General features: G+C 32.3%; 3 protein-coding genes across 5 annotated transcripts in view; 2 read left to right on the forward strand and 1 right to left on the reverse strand.

The window, feature by feature from the left end:
• Positions 1-19,867, forward strand: part of LOC126776726 (protein mini spindles) — a 230,730-nt gene that overhangs the window by 189,420 nt on the left and 21,443 nt on the right. The window lies entirely within an intron of this gene.
• The window catches only part of LOC126776827 (tetratricopeptide repeat protein 5-like), a 233,039-nt gene that overhangs the window by 25,504 nt on the left and 187,668 nt on the right, over positions 1-19,867 (forward strand). The window lies entirely within an intron of this gene.
• Positions 1-19,867, reverse strand: part of LOC126776863 (torso-like protein) — a 63,233-nt gene that overhangs the window by 1,190 nt on the left and 42,176 nt on the right. For 2 of the 3 annotated variants that reach the window (XM_050499703.1, XM_050499705.1), the window contains exons 2-6: positions 9,267-9,385; positions 6,685-6,909; positions 6,031-6,153; positions 3,937-4,111; positions 1,535-1,669 (exon numbers count right to left, since the gene is read on the reverse strand). In XM_050499703.1, coding sequence (XP_050355660.1) covers positions 1,535-1,669; positions 3,937-4,111; positions 6,031-6,153; positions 6,685-6,909; positions 9,267-9,367 — 759 coding nt within the window. In that variant the 5' untranslated portion in view covers positions 9,368-9,385. Of the gene's footprint in view, positions 1-653; positions 789-1,534; positions 1,670-3,936; positions 4,112-6,030; positions 6,154-6,684; positions 6,910-9,266; positions 9,386-19,867 lie in introns of all 3 variants that reach the window. The other variant, XM_050499704.1, reaches the window with a different exon arrangement.

The raw sequence follows: 19,867 nt of genomic DNA on the forward strand, positions 1-19,867 counted from the left end.
TATTTATTTATTTTATTTCGGACAACCGACAGTAGACACATTAGATAGGGGTTGAAAAGGTTTTTTGACAAATTTTCTATTAATTATAGTTTATCACATCATTCGTAAAAGCATCACATTATAAATAGTCATTAAATAAAGTTAATCGTTAACAATTACAAGTCCATAAAAATAATATATAATATTACTATGTTTATTTGAGGGCATAAAAAAGTATTTTTAATCATGTTAGTTAAGCAAATTTAAAGCTATTAATTAATTATTATATTAAAATATTTAAAGAAAAATAACTTGAAAAGGATACCAATAAAGGTTTCAATTTTAAAAGATCAAAGTAAGAATAATTTGTTTTTAGATTAATTTATCATTAGGATATTTAAAGGGTAATACAAAATAATACAAGAATTTTAGATAAAATGATTGATGTGTAATGAGTTATGAATAAATATGAAAATGGCTTCTAAGTTTATTCATGTCATGCTCATGCAATAATACATTATAATGTAATTAAAGTATGCCCTATGAAAAAAATTAGTTTTATTTTTATCACTAACTCAAAGTAAAAAAAAAAATAAATTTATTAATTGTTATCGTTTTTTTAATGGAGTTACAATGCATTCACTTTATTGCAAATGCTAAAAAGATAATTTTACCTTAATTTGGCCAATGTGTTTGGCCTGCCAAGGTGAGAAGTAACCTTCCAACTCCTTAGCAGTTATATCCGCAACGCCCTTGCTTTTAAGTCTTTCTTTGATCATAGAGTATGCGGTTCTAGAGAACACAAACACCTGGAGTGAGAGCATAGACAAGATTCACGTATTTATAAGGTCGCCGTTTGACAAATGTCAGTGAATTTGTTTTGTAGGGCGTGCACTCGCGGTTCTCTGCCAAGGTTTTAATCGAACACGAACCTCTTTTCTATTTCGATCCTATTATAATTTTATTTTAATACGTAGTAAATTTACTTTACTGTGTACATTTAATGTGTTTTGTATATTAACATATACAAAAGACATACTTTATTTTTATATTTTAAAGTATATTAAATGAAAAATAAAGTAATTTAATGAAAATGTGAATGCATTTAATGAAGACCAATAATTAATGATCACAAGACATGCTCATGAGAGATGTAATGATAAGAAAGAAATAGAAAATGGGTTGCAAGAAGACATGTATTAAGCCTTCTTTGAAATAAAGCCTCATCCATGTCAAGCATAAATATAGAATAGACAAAATGGATGCAACTTGTTCAATAGCTTGATTCTGTTTGATAATGTTACCATCATTAAAAAAACTTTATGATTATCGCGATAAAGTTATTAAAAATAATATATCGGATAAGTATTTCATTTGTTCCTGTTATACCTAATTGTTTATTAATACTTAATAACTAGAATAATTAATGCTGATTTAAAAATAAACTAAACATAAAGTGAAATACTTAGATATACTCAAGTAATTGTAGTGGGAATAATAGATTTTTTTATTTAATAGTATTTTAGCAAACAGAACCAAGCACTTCGATTCAAACCTTGACCGCTCCGACGTGTTCAGCGAACAAAGGCGAGAAATAGTTGCTCATTTCGCTGGTCGGTAAATCCGACACGCCTCGTGACTTCACTCGCTCTTTGATCCGCGAGTACACGCCACGAGAAAACACGAATACCTAAACAATAACCATAATGAATAAAAGACGAAAATTGTTGATCCCCTTGATTGATTCGCTAAGTGACCTTTGTTCATAGACATTGTTCGCTGTATTGCAAGTTTGTGACATTTGGACACAGTATTGCCAGTTTGAAAAATTAAACTTGTTATAATTTTTAATCAGATGTGTCTGACATAACACTGGTTTGGCGGTAGAATTATGAGTAATGTGGTACCTGCCAGGACAATGAAATCATCATAGGTAATAACATTACATTTGTTTTTTTTAAATTTAATCATAAAAATTTTATTTTTTTTGGAATAAGAAAAAAAACCATGGTATTTGACATGTGTGTCGCATGTTATTCTAATGCGTACAGATCTTAAACAAACCCACACATAAATGGCCTGTTTATGTCATAAATTAGTAAAATGTACAAGGTACGGATTTTTACATCGAAAAGAAGATCGCAAAGCGTCAATAGCACAATAATTTATGTAAACGTCTCAAGTTCGATGATGACTATCATCGTCGTCACACTCAAAACAATCTGTACGCTTAAGTACAACCCAGCACTGAATAAGTTGCAATAAATTATTGCGAATTGTTAATCCGACGAGAATTATTTTAGTGTGGTTTAAGTCAGAACATAAACATATAACGTAAGGATCATGAAAACGTGTTAACGCTAAGCAAAATATCCGTTTAATTTGAAAACAAAGTCACGTTACTTGAATCGTTTCTTGAATGACAACAATTACATCGGTCGCTGTTTCTTGATTTATTACGTATATTGTATAAGAAGAGAACATTTGGAATTTGAAATTAATAAATTTATATTTAATAAATTTTTTTTTATTTGTATTACCTTTTTGTGAAAACATTTGTGAATTAAAGTGTCATGTTTTTATTTTAGGACCAGACCAGTCGCAGGACTCACATCTTTACAACAACAAAATTAAACAAAATTATATCTCCGGAATGCTTCAAAGATATCACTGTCAGTACAAAACTAATTATTAGCTTAACCGATTCGAGGCATTCGAACCCATGTCTGCGCGATCCGTAGCCTTCTATGCTAGCCACTAACCTAACGGGACAATTGATATTATACTTATATATCTGACAAATTTATTGTATTGTATAGAGTGTAAATAAGGTTTAAACGTAATGTCTGAAGCCGTAAAAAGTCGACTACTTTAATCTTGCTTATAGTTTTCTCAATATATAGAGAATTCCTGCGCATGTTTATAAACATTATTCCGTTATTGTGCGCGTTGTATTACACGTGATTCTATCCATTTAGAAATGACTAAATCGTTATAGTATTTGGACCGCAATTTATATTAGCTTAACATACATTCGAAATATTTTTTTTTTGGCACAAGAATGAAGTAAAACGAGGAGTTTTTGCTTTTTAAAATAATGAAATCCTACATTATTTTTTATTTATAAACAAATATAATTTACGCCAGCGTTTAAAGTTTTAACACAAACCTATACTCAATAAATGATTTATTTCTTAACTAAATAACTCTTGTATAATCAAGCGGTATGGCGCTGTGCATTTCGTTTGGATAGGTACCACCTAGTCATCATTTATTCTACCGGCAAACGTGTTCATTTTTTAAGGATGAGTAGGTAATATAACATATTAGATTCCATGGAGGATTGTGCATTGACGTGACAGAAATTAAACTAATGTTATAAAAAAAATAGTAACTCTGGGTAATAATGACTATAATTAAATTTCTACATAGCAGTAGTCTGGGATCTTGATACGAGGGGCAGCTAGCGGCTAATATTTCTTACAGTGACAATGTCTAAGAGCGGTGGTAATCAGGTGTCGCATTTGCCCGTCTATCTTCCAATGAACTAACAGCCTGAAAATGTCCCACTGCTGCGCATAGGCCTCTCCTCTCGAGAAGGTTCGAAACTTATTCCACTACGCTGCATAAACATGTGTCAGAATTTTATGTGCCATAAATTTTTCTACACGATGTTTTCCTTCACTCCCGAGACGAAACATGGCATAAATTCGTTGAATTATGGTTTTACCCAGGACGTTTAAACATGTATCAATATTAAAGTAAAGTCCTCACGATGATTTCGTTTACTGCCGAGCACGAGATCAATTAAAATCACATAAAAGCTCACTTCTCTGGTTTGAACTAGCTAATTCCGGTTAAGATTCACATTATTATTTTAAATGTTCCAACTCTTGAGATCTACCATAAAAAAGTTAAATCTAGAAAACAATAGAAGATTAGGTTATATGGTCTCACCTGATACAAGGAGTTACCCGTGACATAGGACGCGATGTAGTGGGATCCATATTTTCTGATAAAGTCCGCTACCGACACTGTGTCCCCGATGGAAATATCTTGAATGGCTTCGTTCACTACGTCCTCTACTGCGATGTTTGGAGGTAGATCTTTGAGTTTTGCTGTTTCACGGAACCTGGAAAATTTAAAGAGGTATGACAGTATTTTTTAGAGTAACGTTACAGTTCAACTTTGATTCTAACGTTGCTGACGCGAAAATCACGTGTTACTCAACTCCGATATTATATATTTTTTTAACAATATATCTAGCATATAATACGTAACTATGTATTAAGTTTTTTTGATTGTCAGTATATTGAGAAATAAAAAAACGTTGACGATGTACGGAATTGTTAATATTTCTTACATAACCGATGTCTTTGGGCGGTGGTGACCACTTGCCAGTACACCTACTAATAACATAAAATTAAATAAATAAAGGAAATTCTGTACATATCACCGGGTCAAGAATGCCTCTTGTTTAAGAGAAGGCGTCAACAACATGCTTACTGTAGCAGAATTACATCATGTATTTGCTATAGAATTTTATCAAACACATATATAGATTTTCTCACGGTTAAAAAAAACTACTTTATCACCGAGCATTAAGCTCGAAAACTAAGTGGATTGGATCGCGCGATCTTTGAATGTGATTTACGTGTTCTTTATATTAGCTTCGGCCTAATTTAATTAAAATTGAGCCGATTTTTTTTATTCATTGTTGTTTTTTATAACATTATTATTAATGACTGCCTCGTTGGTCTAGTGGCTTGATATAAGGCCGCAGACCCGGAGGTCCTGGGTTCAATTTCCAGGTCGGGCCACTAAAAAGTTATTGGATTTTTCTGTCAGAAAATTATCAGTAGCAGCCCGGAGTCTGGAAGTTGAAAGTGTGAACACTCCCGTGCCTCGGAAAGCACGTAAAGCCGTTGGTCCTGCGCCTAAACTCGTTCCGGTCGTGTCCGACTGCCGTCCCATCTGATTATGAGAGTTAAGGAATAGAGAGTGCACCTGTGTTTGCGCACACACTTGTGCACTATAATATCTCCTGCGTAGTTGGCTAATCTCTCTAGAGATATGCCGCCGTGGCCGAAATCGGTCTGGAGGACATTATTATTATTATTATTACATTATTATTATTAATGAAATCATTAAATTTGTCGTGTGAGTAGAATGACAACAGCCCAAAGCTATAATAGATGTTGGGATTGGCGATTTTGAGATTTAATAATTTATTTAGTTTTCCCTAAAAAAAAGTCCTATGATCAATTCATAGTTTTCTGTAAAGTTAAATATTAAAGTAATTTTAATATCCATAATCTTAAGGTTCGTGGAATAATTGCTTTTGTTAGCCAATTAATTATTACTTATTTCTTTCAAGTAAGGCACGTATTATTTCGTGCTATTGCAATTGAGGACAACTAATTTATGTTTAATATTCAATTAGTCAAACGATTAGGTTTTTTTATTGAAATCATTAGAATTCGTATTATTATCTATTTACGGAAACTCTGCTAAGATATTAAAAAGTGATTTTTATGCAATTAAAATTATTCAAAAAGCACAAGAAGTTAATGAAAAATAGCAATTTTATTGATTTAAAAATTATTGAATATTTACAAATCGTTATCTAATAATCATGATCCCATGGAAATAAAATAGTGGCAAGACAGTATCTCCCGTTGACTTTAATCCTAAATAATTCATATAGGCAATATAGAAAGCTGCCCGCCGGGCTTTAGCCCTGCCCCCACTATGGAGTCCCGTGGCTCCTAAGAGTAATAAGTATGTTCATGTATGTTCATTAAAGAACGTAGCTTTAATTTTGTTAATTTGATTTAAAGTTATACAAATGGTTTTACTTAAATTTAACATTAGGTACATATGTATTTATATTATTTAATTCGTACCAAGGTATTGAAGTTTAAAAACCTAAGTGGTCCCGAGACTCAGTGTAAACACGGCGCTGGAAGAATCATATTATCTGGGCTTAAAATGTAACGACATTGGAAGTGTAATCACTAGTGGAGAAAAAAATATGGTTTGAAAACCTACCTGGAAACCCTTACAAGGACGTAGCAATGGTCACCATTGATGAATGAAGAATTGATACCAAGATTACGGGCCATGATATCCGTGGGCCAGCCGGCGGTGAACGCACGCCATGGTCGTTCTAATCTGAAAAAAAATATTTTTGAAATTGATCATAAAATTTTATTATTAAATGCAGTTTTTATTATTATGAAAAAAAAATTGGTGTATCCGATTATTACAAAAGAAATATCGCAAATATAATAGTTTAACTATTTTTTTGAAGTCATTATTTATCCTTCTCTTTCTTTGTTATGTTTAAACTTGACATGGCAATAAAGTTGCAACTTTAACAAAACCTATTTAATCTATTTATCATCTGATAAATCATAAAAGGTCTTTCTAAACTGGTCCACACTTCTGGTGCCCAAGAGCTCCCACTTATTTAGCCTAAAGGCTGAATCTAGCGGTGCAGAGAGGCATAGTGCCAGCGTCTTGGGTACAACGCCACAAGACAATTTTTTAGACGGCATGTTTTTGCTATAAATCTGTAATGAGTATTTTGTTTTTTTTTTTTTATTTTAATTTAATATATCTATCTTACTTACATTAATAGAATAGTTTTTTATATGAATGTTTCAATCATGTATCATATTACATTATGTGGTGATATATTACCTTTCAAAACTAAAATCCCTGAAATATGCCTGTAGTAGTTGCTTCAAGTTATCGCAAAATTCCATATGAAAGTCTCCATCGAAGAGCGTCTTGGCCTGACGCGGCTTTGGCGCGACCACAAATCGTTCTGTATCCTGGAACACGCTGACGGTCGGCTCACGGAAAACCCACCCGTCTGTGTCATTACGCGGAACCACTCGCATGCAAATACTGAGATAGCCATATCTGGAAAATAATATATAACTTGATAGATATGGGTACTAATTTTATGTGGTTATAGGTATAAATATTTAGTACAGTGATTCATCTCTTCTTTCTTGGGCGAAATTCAACATTTTAAAAAATAAATTTATTATTTCTCTTCTATATATTTATATATAAACATAAATAGCAGAGGTCATGCAGGTTTCCTTACGACGTTTTCCTGCACTGCAGAGTAGTTACTAGAACTCAAACCAATATTTACTTAAGATTCACACGTGTTTGTCCAGTGGGTCACCTCTGCTCATAAATCTGTTTGCTAACGTGCAGATATGAATCTTTTGAATGCAAAATTATGTTTTGAGTTGATGGCTATTCCAATTGAAGAAGGGTTGAAGATGAAAAAATAAGTTATCGCGGATTTGAAGCGATATTGGTGGTCGTTTCTAATTTGTCAATCAATAGCGTAAGTGTTGGTTTGGTTTTAAGTGAATAATATAGCAAGTTATTAGCGAATCGCGTGGAATATGAAAATCTAATAACCTACATAACCTCTTCTATTTATGTTTCTATATAAAAATCTTTACACAATATATATTTTCTTTCCGAAAAATATGTCATGTAGACACGACTTTATCACACTGTTATTGTGTATTTTACGAATCCATATTTTTCCACGTCGATAATTGTTTCATAATGAATATTTCATCATAACAAAACATTCGATATATTTAAGTCACCAGAAAAAAAAAATAGATATAAAATAAAATAATAATATCTCATTGTATGCTGTTTTTTTTTTCAATTCTTCCTATAAAATATAATAGTTTTTAGGAAACATTTTAAATATAACGATTTAAATTCCAACAATATAACTTAATCTACATTTTGGAGTAGTTTCTGGTATCATTCTTGACGAGCTTTGAATTATTTTGTTTAAATACTTATAAACCGACTATAATGTATGTACATTCATAAAAACAAAACAAATTAACCGTTATGTCACTGGTTATAAGAGCGTCATTCGAATATTTATATTATAACACATACATATATACAAACGAATATGGAAATAAAATAGTTGCTATGAAATATGAATATCTGGTATCGCATTGTTTGAATTACAAAAACATTAAATAGTTTGTAGTTATTAGCCTTAAAAGGTATTAAGTTCTTTTTATAGTTGGCGCTTAATATTATATACACATATGTCATAAATTCAAGCCTTTCAAATATATTTTTTATATTAAACGATAAATAAAAAATATATAATTTTACTATGTTATTTATTTATAACAACGATTGTTCGGTTTGTAGCTGTTTTTCGAACACAATCATTATTGAAAATTTTATAAGAAGACTTTAATTTACACGTTGAGCTTCGAACTATCAACTGTTTTTAATAAAAAAAATGAACTATAATATATAACGTTGTTTCCAATTTTTTTTATTGTTAACACTGGTCTATATACACCTTAATAGCAATAATAAAATGGTCAGATACGTTACAAAAGGAATGATTTCCTTTTTTAAAATTTCATGCTACTGGGATGTAACTGATTCACTTAAAAACGTTGTTTAGCGACTGTTTAGTTAAACACTAATCGCTCTTTCTGTCATTATTGATTTGACATTCGAAAGAAGAAGACAGCAATGTTTCCCCAACCACTCGCTAAACATCGTTAATAAAAAATACGAACACTATATATAAACAAATAATATAAATATTATCTTGACTTCAGTGCTAGGAACACGTAAGAGTTGATGAGGTTTCTGTTTACTATCGCTGACAAAGGGCTATAAAAATTCTCAGAACATCTGAGAATTTTATAGCCCTTTTTCGTTAGATGAATGATGCCTTCCTAAACGTTACGTGATAATAATGTTAGCTGATAACATTTGTGAAACATACATCTTATTTTCATAGATTACATAATTAGTTATTATCATAATTTTTAGCCGCACATCAGGCGAATATAAGGTTTTTTCTCAAGATATTTCAAAAGCAGTCAGTTTATTCTGTAAAAAGAACCTTGAAACTCACCGCAGAAATTGATAGTGAAATGTCAAAATATGCGACATTGACCATAATAATTATAAAATTTCATGAATACACGCAAACATTTCTCGGGTAAGTGATGAAGTGAGTTCTTACAGAACAGCACTGCTGGACTAAGTAGAAGTATTGGTAACGTTTACAGCCCTGTGTCTTGAAAATAACCTAAAAGGTTAATAATAATATCCTTCGGCCTGATTTCGGCCACGGCGGCCATTAGCCAATTGCGCAGAGCATATTACAGTGCACAAATATGTGCGCAAACAAACGTGCACTCTTATCTTCTTATCTATACTGCAATAGTAACATAATACAAGAGTCATACCTCATAAATATGTTGATGGATTTGCCCACGCCGAGCTCCGAGTCGAGTGTGGCGGCGCGGCACAGTGCAACCGCCAGCAGGAGCACTGCCAACCGCACCATCACACCGACTCTAAACAACTATAACAAAAAAAAAGTAAGATTTATTGCACACAAATAAGACACAAGGTGGCTTTATAGCGATTTCTACAAAGTACCATTATAATTAACATCTGGAAGCTAATTGGCTACAAGACCGGCTCTTGTGCTACGTAATTATTATTATTAGTTCTAGGTGATTTTTAAAGTTAAAGCAAATTAGAAATATATGTTTTTTAATTTATGTATATATTTATATATAAAATAATAACTGACTAACATATCAACACATTGTTCAAACTGCGACGGCTAGCACCATGAAAATTTTCATATAGGTTCCTTGTACACATAAGGTGAGCACTAGAGGATTTTTAAAAATGTAACCCCTAAGATAATAAATGATAAGAGAGATTTGTATGAACATCCTTAATTTTAGAAGAAAGAGCTATGGAAATTGTTATATAGCAAGCAAATGAAGCCGCTTGAAGCGCTAGTTGAGTAATATACCGAGCAATGTCCGTCATAAAATCAAACCTGCGACAGACAGATTAGTGCAATTTCATATGCATGTTAACAATATATCAGAGAATTGCATAAAAATAAAATAAAAAAATGATTTATTAGTACATAATATATTGCAGCAACAAATTGTTAGTTAATATATTTTGACACGATATTGATATCGACGAGTTTCTAACGACTGTGCTCACGTATGTTAAATATGTTTTTGTAAATATAATTTTTATTTAGAGAAATATAAAAATAATTATGTAAAAATTTACAGTCATTAAATCAATATATGACTAATGGTATATACGCTTCCATTGTAAACAGTTATGGAATAGATCCAAAACAAAAATTAAGAAGATTAGGCACTTGACTTGCGGTTCTTTTGAGCGATTTCAAAGTCAACCGATACTTCGAATATCTGTCTTCCTTTCTATTAATGAATTTACAAATTCCTCACCTCTGTCTAACGTATTTTCTAAAAGCGTACATGAAGACATCAAAGTATGTGGTGTCCAGAACGCAAGAACTTTGTGTCGGATACAAATAAAATTTTCTTAGTTTTATTATGATAGTTTACATTTCGAAATATAGAATACAGGGATGCTGACTACGACACTACCGCTGAGCACGGAGTTTTGAAACATTAAGTTATATTCGTTTCGTAATTCTGTGCAACTAGAACTATTGCAATAACACGTGAAATTGATTTTTAGAGTTACTAAGTATTTTTTTTTTTTTTACAATTAAACAAAATAATAATTGATTATATTGTTTAAATATTTCTATCCTTTGAAGGCGCTGCATATATATTGAATCGCGCTATCGTTATATTTCAATATGTACTTAATTTTTTTTTATTATACCTAAATTTTATATTCAACACATTAATACATAACAAATAATAAAATACGGTTCCCCAGATCGTTTATTAATTCGTATCTAACTAATTTGAACCGTGTATATGATCGAGGCATTTAAAGTTTATCATAAATATATTAAAAGAAAATTAAAACGAGAACTTAAAGACATCTTGTTACTCAAATGTTACTGTAATGTATCATCACATCTAAAGATGTTACATATTAAGAATCTCATATCGTACTTATATAATTATAACTTGTACTATAAATGTGTTTAATTTGTTTTTTTTTTTTTTTGTATTTGGAAGGCGGACGGGCAAATGTTGTTAAGTGGTGACCACCGTCCATAGACATTGGCGATGTAAGAAGTATTAACCATTCCTTATATCGCTAATGCGCCACCAACCTTCGGGACGAAGACGGTATGTCCCTTGTGCCTGTAGTTACATTTCATGCATAATATATTGAATATGTTGTCAGGGGGTTATCACCTCCTCCATTGACGCGGGCGAAGCGGCGAACGGAAACAAGTGACCCAATAAATGAATTAGTCAAAGATTAGACGCAATAAAAGACAAATTGTTCACACTTGTAACTGCTGACCCTTGACCCGGTTCCCGCCAAATTAAAGCAATTGTATTCTACAGATTGCATTTAAACGTAATTCACTGAAGATGTCACGCCACTGTGAGCAAGCATGAAAACTAAAATTGATTTCTTATCGTATTACTTAGAAATAAATAATCGATTGAATTGAAAAGTTGCTGATTGATTTATAATTTAATAAGTATTTGTCGTAGCTTGCTATGAATGAAAATAATTGTATTACTCAATATTAGATGTCGCTAGCGTCTATGAACAATTGCATGTGGTAACTAAGTAATTGAGAAAAACATATTTGTTTTTTTTTCTATTTCGAAATCAGAGTAAAGATGAAATATCAATTCAAGGTATGTCAATTGGTGGCGTTACGTATAACAATCATCCGCTAAACTACATTTATTAGTAAGGAAGTAGCTAAATATTTAGCGACAATATAATATTATTATGATTGGTTTTTGATGGTTAAACTAAATAGGTCCGGTAACTCAACAGCAGATGTCGCCAGTTTCAAGTTTGATATAATGTAATAATATGAGATACAAAAGTTTAATATAGACTTTTTTAAATTGCTTTATAAGTTAAATTTAGTTATAGTACAAATGGCTACAAAATTTTGCTTTTTTAACCCGTGTTTTAAAAAATAAACACTTATTTACTGGTCATACTCTTTCCTGCATAAACTGTTTGATTCTAAACAGCCCCGGATTTATACCTACAGGACTTTAGGACTATAAGGCAAAGGCCTTATTAAGGTCAGCCGAAGGACCTAGCCAGAAAAGATATAATTTCAGTCTAACCGCTTCGGAATGGTGAAAGGGTCTCAAATGGCTTAGAACCTAGGCGCCTTCAATCCCTAAGTCCGGGTCTGATTCTAAATTGTAATGATTATTAAGGTAGCAGGAATTTATGCTATGGCTTCCGAAGTAACTGTGTCGTTGAGTTACATAGCAGGACTTAGACCTAAGCCTACACCTATGTTGATACGTAACAAAGCCTGATCAAGTACAGACACTAAATTTTGGGAGGTGGAGCCAATGTCCGACCCACAAATTTTACAGATACAGCAAGAATCCTTGCGCGATGTGTTCCATTGTCTGATAAGTTGATTCTGTAGAAACAGGACACGAAACATAAATTGTACTTGGAATGTTTAATATTATAGTTACTGGCAGAGTCTGTAATTGTTTTTTATCAAAATTATTTATAACATTTATAAAATATTTACCCTTTCAAAAGAAAGCAACGAATATTAAAAATATTAACTTTAGTAACTATTAAAAATAGCAAAAATGCATTCGACACACATAAAATCTGCACCGTTATCATTCCAGAGCAATTATGATTTAAATGTACTAATTAATCTTAAAACGCGGGCACTCGAATCCGCACTTGAAATGATGCAAGCCATCGAATGTTACCAAAATACATACGCGTGTGTTTCAACAATTAGTAACAACAACTGTTATTGTAATTAATTGTAATTAGTGGTTTTATTTTAATCAAGTAAATTAAATACAGATTTACGCATGCAATCTTCCATAGGTTTATGCAGCTAAGATATCAAATCCACCTATAATCAATTCAAATCAAGTGCTTTAAAGGTAATATACATGTTTAGATATTATATTTATGAAATACAAATATTTTAAGTATAATTAATTAAATATTAAAAGGTACAAGACAAAATATATGTACATTTTACTATTAAATAACAAAGTTAATAATTTTTCGTTTAAATTACACTTATAAAATTGATTAAATATGTTGCACATTTATTGCACGTATTTACACGTATTATCAATGCGCATGCGCCTTGATATCTAAGATATTATGTCATTTTTGCTTGTGATTATATTGTGCAAAACAGCAATACCTTTGATTACATAAAAATAACTGACGTTTGCGTGGTTAGGTACCATAAACGGACTTGCACGAAGACTTACCATTCGCGATATGCAAGTATGTACTTAAGATATATTATTCTTCTAATAATATTAACCTACCATACAGTAAATAGTAAAAATAAATAAATATATTAATGCTTTAAAAGCGTGATGCGTTCAAAGGGGATTTCCCCGACATTTAAAAAGATAGACCAAAAGAATAGAGATTGTCCATATGTTTGTACACGCACTTGCGCATTTGTGCTCCTTGTGCGCAAATTGGTCGGTTCTTTGAGATTGCCCGATATAGTTGAATTTCGATTACGAGGCCATTATTATTATTTAACATAAAATATTTGATCGAGATGGCTCAGTAGTTAGAATACGTAAATTTTAACTTTCGCGGATTCAAATCCAGGTAAGCACTATTGAATTTTAATGTGTTTAATTTGTGTTAATAATTCATCTCCTGTTTGGAGTTGAGAGAAAACATCGCCGCATGTGTCTAATACTACTGAAATTCTGCCATATATGTAACCACCAAACCGCACTGGAAGAGCGTGGTGGAATAAGCGCCAAACCTTCGCCTCAAAAGGGAGGAGGCCTGAGCCTAGCAGTGCAACATTCACAGGTTATTACGTTACTTTTACTTATAAATATTACTATATCATCATCTATTTACACCAGGCGTCATTCTGTTTGTGAGCGGTATGTTTAAAATGATTTGAAAACATTTAAGTTAAGTATCCCTTGTAAAGTTAATACCCCTTGGGTAAATGTTTGCTTGCGGGTATTTATAACTGCGCTATAACAAGGATGGAACGCATCTGTTGTACCGACAGCAAAATAAAATATGATTTTTATATTGGTAATTTCATTTATTATGTTTTTGAAAATATAGCTCAGGACAGAGCAACATATTTTATATCATATTAGTGTTCAAAAACAGCTAATACTATATCTTATATATCACCCGCGTCCTCGATACTATGTCTTAGGACAATCTCTTGGACTACGTGTCATTTTTATAAATTGTGTATGACTATCATCCCGGCTATGCAGAGGTACAAGGTATTACATAAAAGGTTTATATTATAATACATATACCTAAACTGGTTTAGGCGCAGAATCCACAATCAACATAATTTTAGCCAATGTACACCAAGCTCTCATGCTCAAGCTCAATGAATTATACACCAAACCTAGTTTTTGAATTTATCGCGATTAGATAGACAGACAACAGTGATGTCTGTTTATTCTGTATTATTTTTGTTTAATTTTATATAATGAAAAAAATATATATTTGATATTTTATACAGGTCTAATTATTTAATAATAATGTCCTCCAGACCGATTTCGACCACGGCGGCCAATCTCAAGAGAGATTAACCAACTACGCAGGAGATACTATAGTGCACAAGTGTGTGCGCAAACACACTTTTTGCACTCTCTATTCCCTAACTCTCATAATCCGATGGGACGGCAATCCGACACGACCGGAAATAGTTCAGGCGCAGGACCAACGGCTTTACGTGCTTTCCAAGGCACGGGAGTGAAAACACTTCCAATTTCCAGACTTCGGGCTGCTACTGAGATTTTCTGACGGAAAAACTCAATAACTTTTTACTGGCCCGATCTGGGAATTGAACCCAGGACCTCCGGGTCTGCGGCCTTACATCAAGCCACTAGACCAACGAGGCAATCAATAATTATTTACTTCAGTAACAGCCTGTGAATAGCCCACAGCTGGGCTAACGCCTTCTCTCTTTTTTTTTTGAGGAGAAGGTTTGGAGATTTTTCCGCCACGCTGCTCCAATGCGGGTTGGGAATACACATGTGGCTGAATTTCAGTGAAATTAGACACATGCAGGATTCCTCGCGATGTTTTCCTTCACTCTTAAGCACGAGATAATGTATAAATACAAATTAAGCACATGGAAATTCATCAGTGTTTGCCCGGGTTTGAAACCCACGATCATCAGTTAAGATTAACGCGTTCTGACCACTGGGCCATCTCGGCTTCTTTTATTTACTTTTCTATACTCAATTAAATGGTATAGTTTAAAAAAATATTTGGGTTTTACAAATATCAATCATTTGTAAGATCATTTTAAACTAAACTTTTTACTCCGCTGCATCAAAATTAATGATCAATTTCAACTTCATTAGCCAAGAGTTCAAGGTATAATATTGTGAAGGTGTGATTTGAAATTCTATGATTATATGTGACATATTGAAATTATAATAAAATGTCATATATAACGTTGCGAAATAATGTTTTGTAATTTATTACTATATTCGTTGGTATGGCTTCAATTATAATTTTTAAGATAAATTTATTTACTGATTGCCGAGATGCATCAGTGATTAGAAGCATCCATCTTAGTCGAAGGTTGCTGGTTCAGATACAGGCTAGCGCTACTGTGTCAAGTGCTTAATTTTTGTTTATAATTCATCCCGTGCTCAACCCGTGAAGGAAAACATTTCGAAACCTACATATGTCGAATGAGAATTTGCCACATGAATAAACACCAAACCTTCTCCTCAAAAGGAGAGCCATTAGCCCAGTAGTGGGATATAAACAGACGGTGATTTTACTGATTAATTTCATTCGTATATTAAATTTGGTAAAAAAACTCGACTTGGAAGATCAACTACAAATATATCTCACATAAGTCTTTTTTTTTTATAGTATAGGAAGGCGGACGAGCATATGGGCCACCTGATGGTAAGTGGTCACCAAACGCCTTTAGACATTTTCATTCTAAGAAATGTCAACCATCGCTTATAGCCAATGCGCCACCAACCTTGGGAACTAAGATTTTATGTCCCTTGTGCCTGTAATTACACTGGCTCACTCAACCTTCAAACCGGAACACAACAATATCAAGTATTGCTGTTTTGCGGTAGAATATCTGATGAGTGGGTGGTACCTACCCAGACGAGCTTGCACAAAGCCCTACCACCAGTAAAATTTATATTTAATGACGTTATAAAGCTGCTATTATTCTAGAAACTTCCATTTATTCATCATATTATGACATTAAAAACAGTGTAATTTATTATAGTATCATATTCATTTTATTGTTGTTAAACGATCGAATTCACATGTGTTTCTGTTATCTTTTATTGCTCATTAATAATAGTACATATCAATGTTCGTAAATGTAAGCGTAGTTGTTAATCTGCATCATTATTTATATAACAAACTTAGGAGATTAAAATTTGGTTCGATTATATGTTTGTGTCTGATAATCTCTTTATTGAAAAAGGTTACAGGTTTTAGGTAACAGCATAATAGACTAATACTATTACCGCTACCATATTGACGTACGTTGGTAACGTCGTATCAACTAACTGGAGGAACTAACTAGGATGTCTCATCCCAGTTTTGCAGCAACCCTTACGGCGAGACTTGATTGATCCAAAGATCTGATTGCCAAATCAGGTCTCTGGCACTCATGTCAACAAGACCCAATTGACCTCTAGATTCGGCGCAGGAAATGTAAATATACAAGAAACTGGAATATAGTTCAAACGCAAGCGGTACCGGGAAACAGTGCCAGTTATATTTTATAAAACATTTCGTTCTTATAAAGTGTGAATTGCAAAATTTCGTTACCATCACTTACAAAATTGGTAATTAGTCACGTTGAGTTTCTGTTTTACTGACACAGTCTTGTCTTCCGCAACGCCACCAGAATCTAGATTAGTGAATTTGTGCCCCAGTGACGTCACTAAGACTTGTTCAGTATCGAAAAATGAATTACGAAATAGATTTTGTATTGTATGTTCGAAATACTAATCTCGAGAATCTTCGTATTTCCAAATGCATCAGAATATAAATTATACATCAATTCATTATTAATTTGTTTTCTTACGTTATATCTATAATAGCTAGAATTATAACAGTAGAAGATTCTGTAAGGAAAATTACACAAAAATCGACGCGGAACACTATCCTCAAATGTCAGATATGCGACATTAATAATTTTGTGATTTAGTAATTAATTATTCAATGACAATATGTATATGAAGGTTACTTAAAAAAAAAAAAATTTTTTTATGCTTTTAAATTTTATAAATGATTTTTGTATTAATGAATGTACTTGCAATTTAACCTAGGTCTTTAAAAATTAAAAGTTACATATACAATATAAAGCGAACTTTTTTATTCCTATATTAACATACTTTTATATTTAATAAAATAATTTTTGATTTTTGCTATGATGGTTATTTGATAGTGAAAATTAAAAATTGAAATTAAAACTTGTTCTGTCATCAGTACTTTACATCGGACATGTATTCGGCGCATTAGCGTTTACCTCCTAATTGAATCTCATGTAAACATAAGATGTTTTACTTGTTAAAATAACTACAAAGTTAAGAGTTAAACGAGTAACGTTGACGAAATACGTATTAGTTAGTCACCTATATACTGGTAGTACTAGTACAGTATACTGGTGGTAGGGCTTTGTGCAAGCTCGTCTGGGTAGGTACCACCCACTCATCAGATATTCTACCGCAAAACAGCAATACTTGATATTGTTGTGTTCCGGTTTGAAGGGTGAGTGAGCCAGTGTAATTACAGGCACAAGGGACATAAAATCTTAGTTCCCAAGGTTGGTGGCGCATTGGATATGTAAGCGATGGTTGACATTTCTTACAATGCCAATGTCTAAGAGCGTTGGTGACCACTTACCATCAGGTGGCCCATATGCTCGTCCGCCTTCCTATTCTATATAAAAAAAAAAAACCTAATTAATTTAAAATCATTTAAAGCTGTTAACTGTTATACATTATATACTTAGTTGTAGGGCTTTGTGCAAGTCCACCTACCTGGGTAGGTACCATTCACTCACTACACATTCTATCGCCAATTAGCAATGCTTAGTATTGTGTTGGGGTAGGATCAGTACTTTATAATTTCTCGTAAAGCAAATTAAGGTTTTATCTTTTTTTTTTATAAAAATCATAACGCAAATGTTTACAACTTCGATTCGGTTGTTCGTAGATAAAAATTTTAAACTTATTATTCTTATCGAAATAATATCGTATTTTGCCTTTATATGGTCTGCTAATATAGTATTGGGAGTTTTGAAATCGACAATCGATAACTTCAGCATTAAAAGACGATGACAAAGATGACACCGGCTATGCTAAATTTCTTGTTGCTGGAGTAGTTTTTTACTTTGTAAATTAATTTTTGTACCACTATCGATTAATCATACTGTATTTGATAACTATAACATATATATATATATATATATAACATATATGTATATAAATACATACTGCACATGTTGTAGGTAGGGCGACCAAATAGACAACCTTTATTTTTTTCACGCAGTGGAAACCTTCGGAAACGTAGCTGGCTTCCATAAGCAGGAACCAATGAACCAATACATTGTCACTACCAACAATATATAAGATATTATATATATTCCATGTACAAATCAGTGTAACTAAACTAAAAAAAAAAAATTCGGGTCGAACATTGGTACCCTTTGCTTCTTAAGTTGGTTAACAAGTTTTATTCCACGTGTTCATGATATCAATAATATATATTATACCTTGAATAGAATTTGTATATTTATTATTTTTTACAAAGTTATTTATTAATTTGGTCATACTCTGTAAAATTTTATTCAATCTGTATTTATGATTTAATTATTTGTGAAGGCTTGATTGGTATATGATTTTTTTTTTATGTGATAATTATTTTTGTATATGTCAACTGTTTGTCTTCCTAAGATTAAATAAATAAATAAATAAATATTTTTTTTAAAGTTGTTATACGGGCATAAAGCTGTATTATGGTTTAAGTGTATATAGATGAGTCAGCTCCTATGTAGAGGTGAATGTCTGAATGAAATGCGGCAGAACCTGACTGTAATTTGTAATTATATTAATGTCAACGCGAGAATAGATTATCGCTTTGAGGAGCGAGGAATTCAAATTGCCAACAGGTGTGTCGCAAACATTAGTGCTTTTTTGCATTTGATATCATATATGGGCTAAGCTTGATTATTGGAATTAAATTTACTGAATAATACCTCAGACAAACATAGTCGAAATTTTTTATGCGTGATAAATATTTATATAAATAAGGTATATTTATTTTATGGAACTGTAAACGAACAGTGATACATACATAATATAATTATAAGACTTGTTGGTTGGCTTGGCTGTTTGTCTGTAATGTAATCAAGACGAGGCGCTTAGTGAGCAAGTAGGGCTTTGTGCAAGCCCGTTTGGGTAGGTACCACCCTCATGACATTTCCTATCCCCAAACAGCATAATTTAGTATTGTAGTATTCCGGCTTGAAAAGAGTGTGAGCCAGTGTAACTGCAAGTAAAAGGGATATAACAATTTTAGTTCCCAAAGTTGGTGGTACATTGGTGATGAAGGGATGTTTATTATTAAATATCTCTGGGCGAGATGACCTATATCGTCAACCGCCTAGTGCCTACTTATTATATATTTTATAAAGCGTATTGGATGGCCACATGGCCTGGTTTAAATCGCAAATAGCCATATTTACTGAATGAAAAAGAGGCATTATTTATTATGTTATTTTTAAATTACAGACTTCTATTTTATTTATTTGTATAAATGACGTATGTAGCTCTAAGTCCCTCCCTGACAAAAATAGTAAAGGTTAAAT

Source organism: Nymphalis io, chromosome 21, assembly GCF_905147045.1.
Source record: "Nymphalis io chromosome 21, ilAglIoxx1.1, whole genome shotgun sequence".
NCBI lineage: Eukaryota > Metazoa > Arthropoda > Insecta > Lepidoptera > Nymphalidae > Nymphalis > Nymphalis io.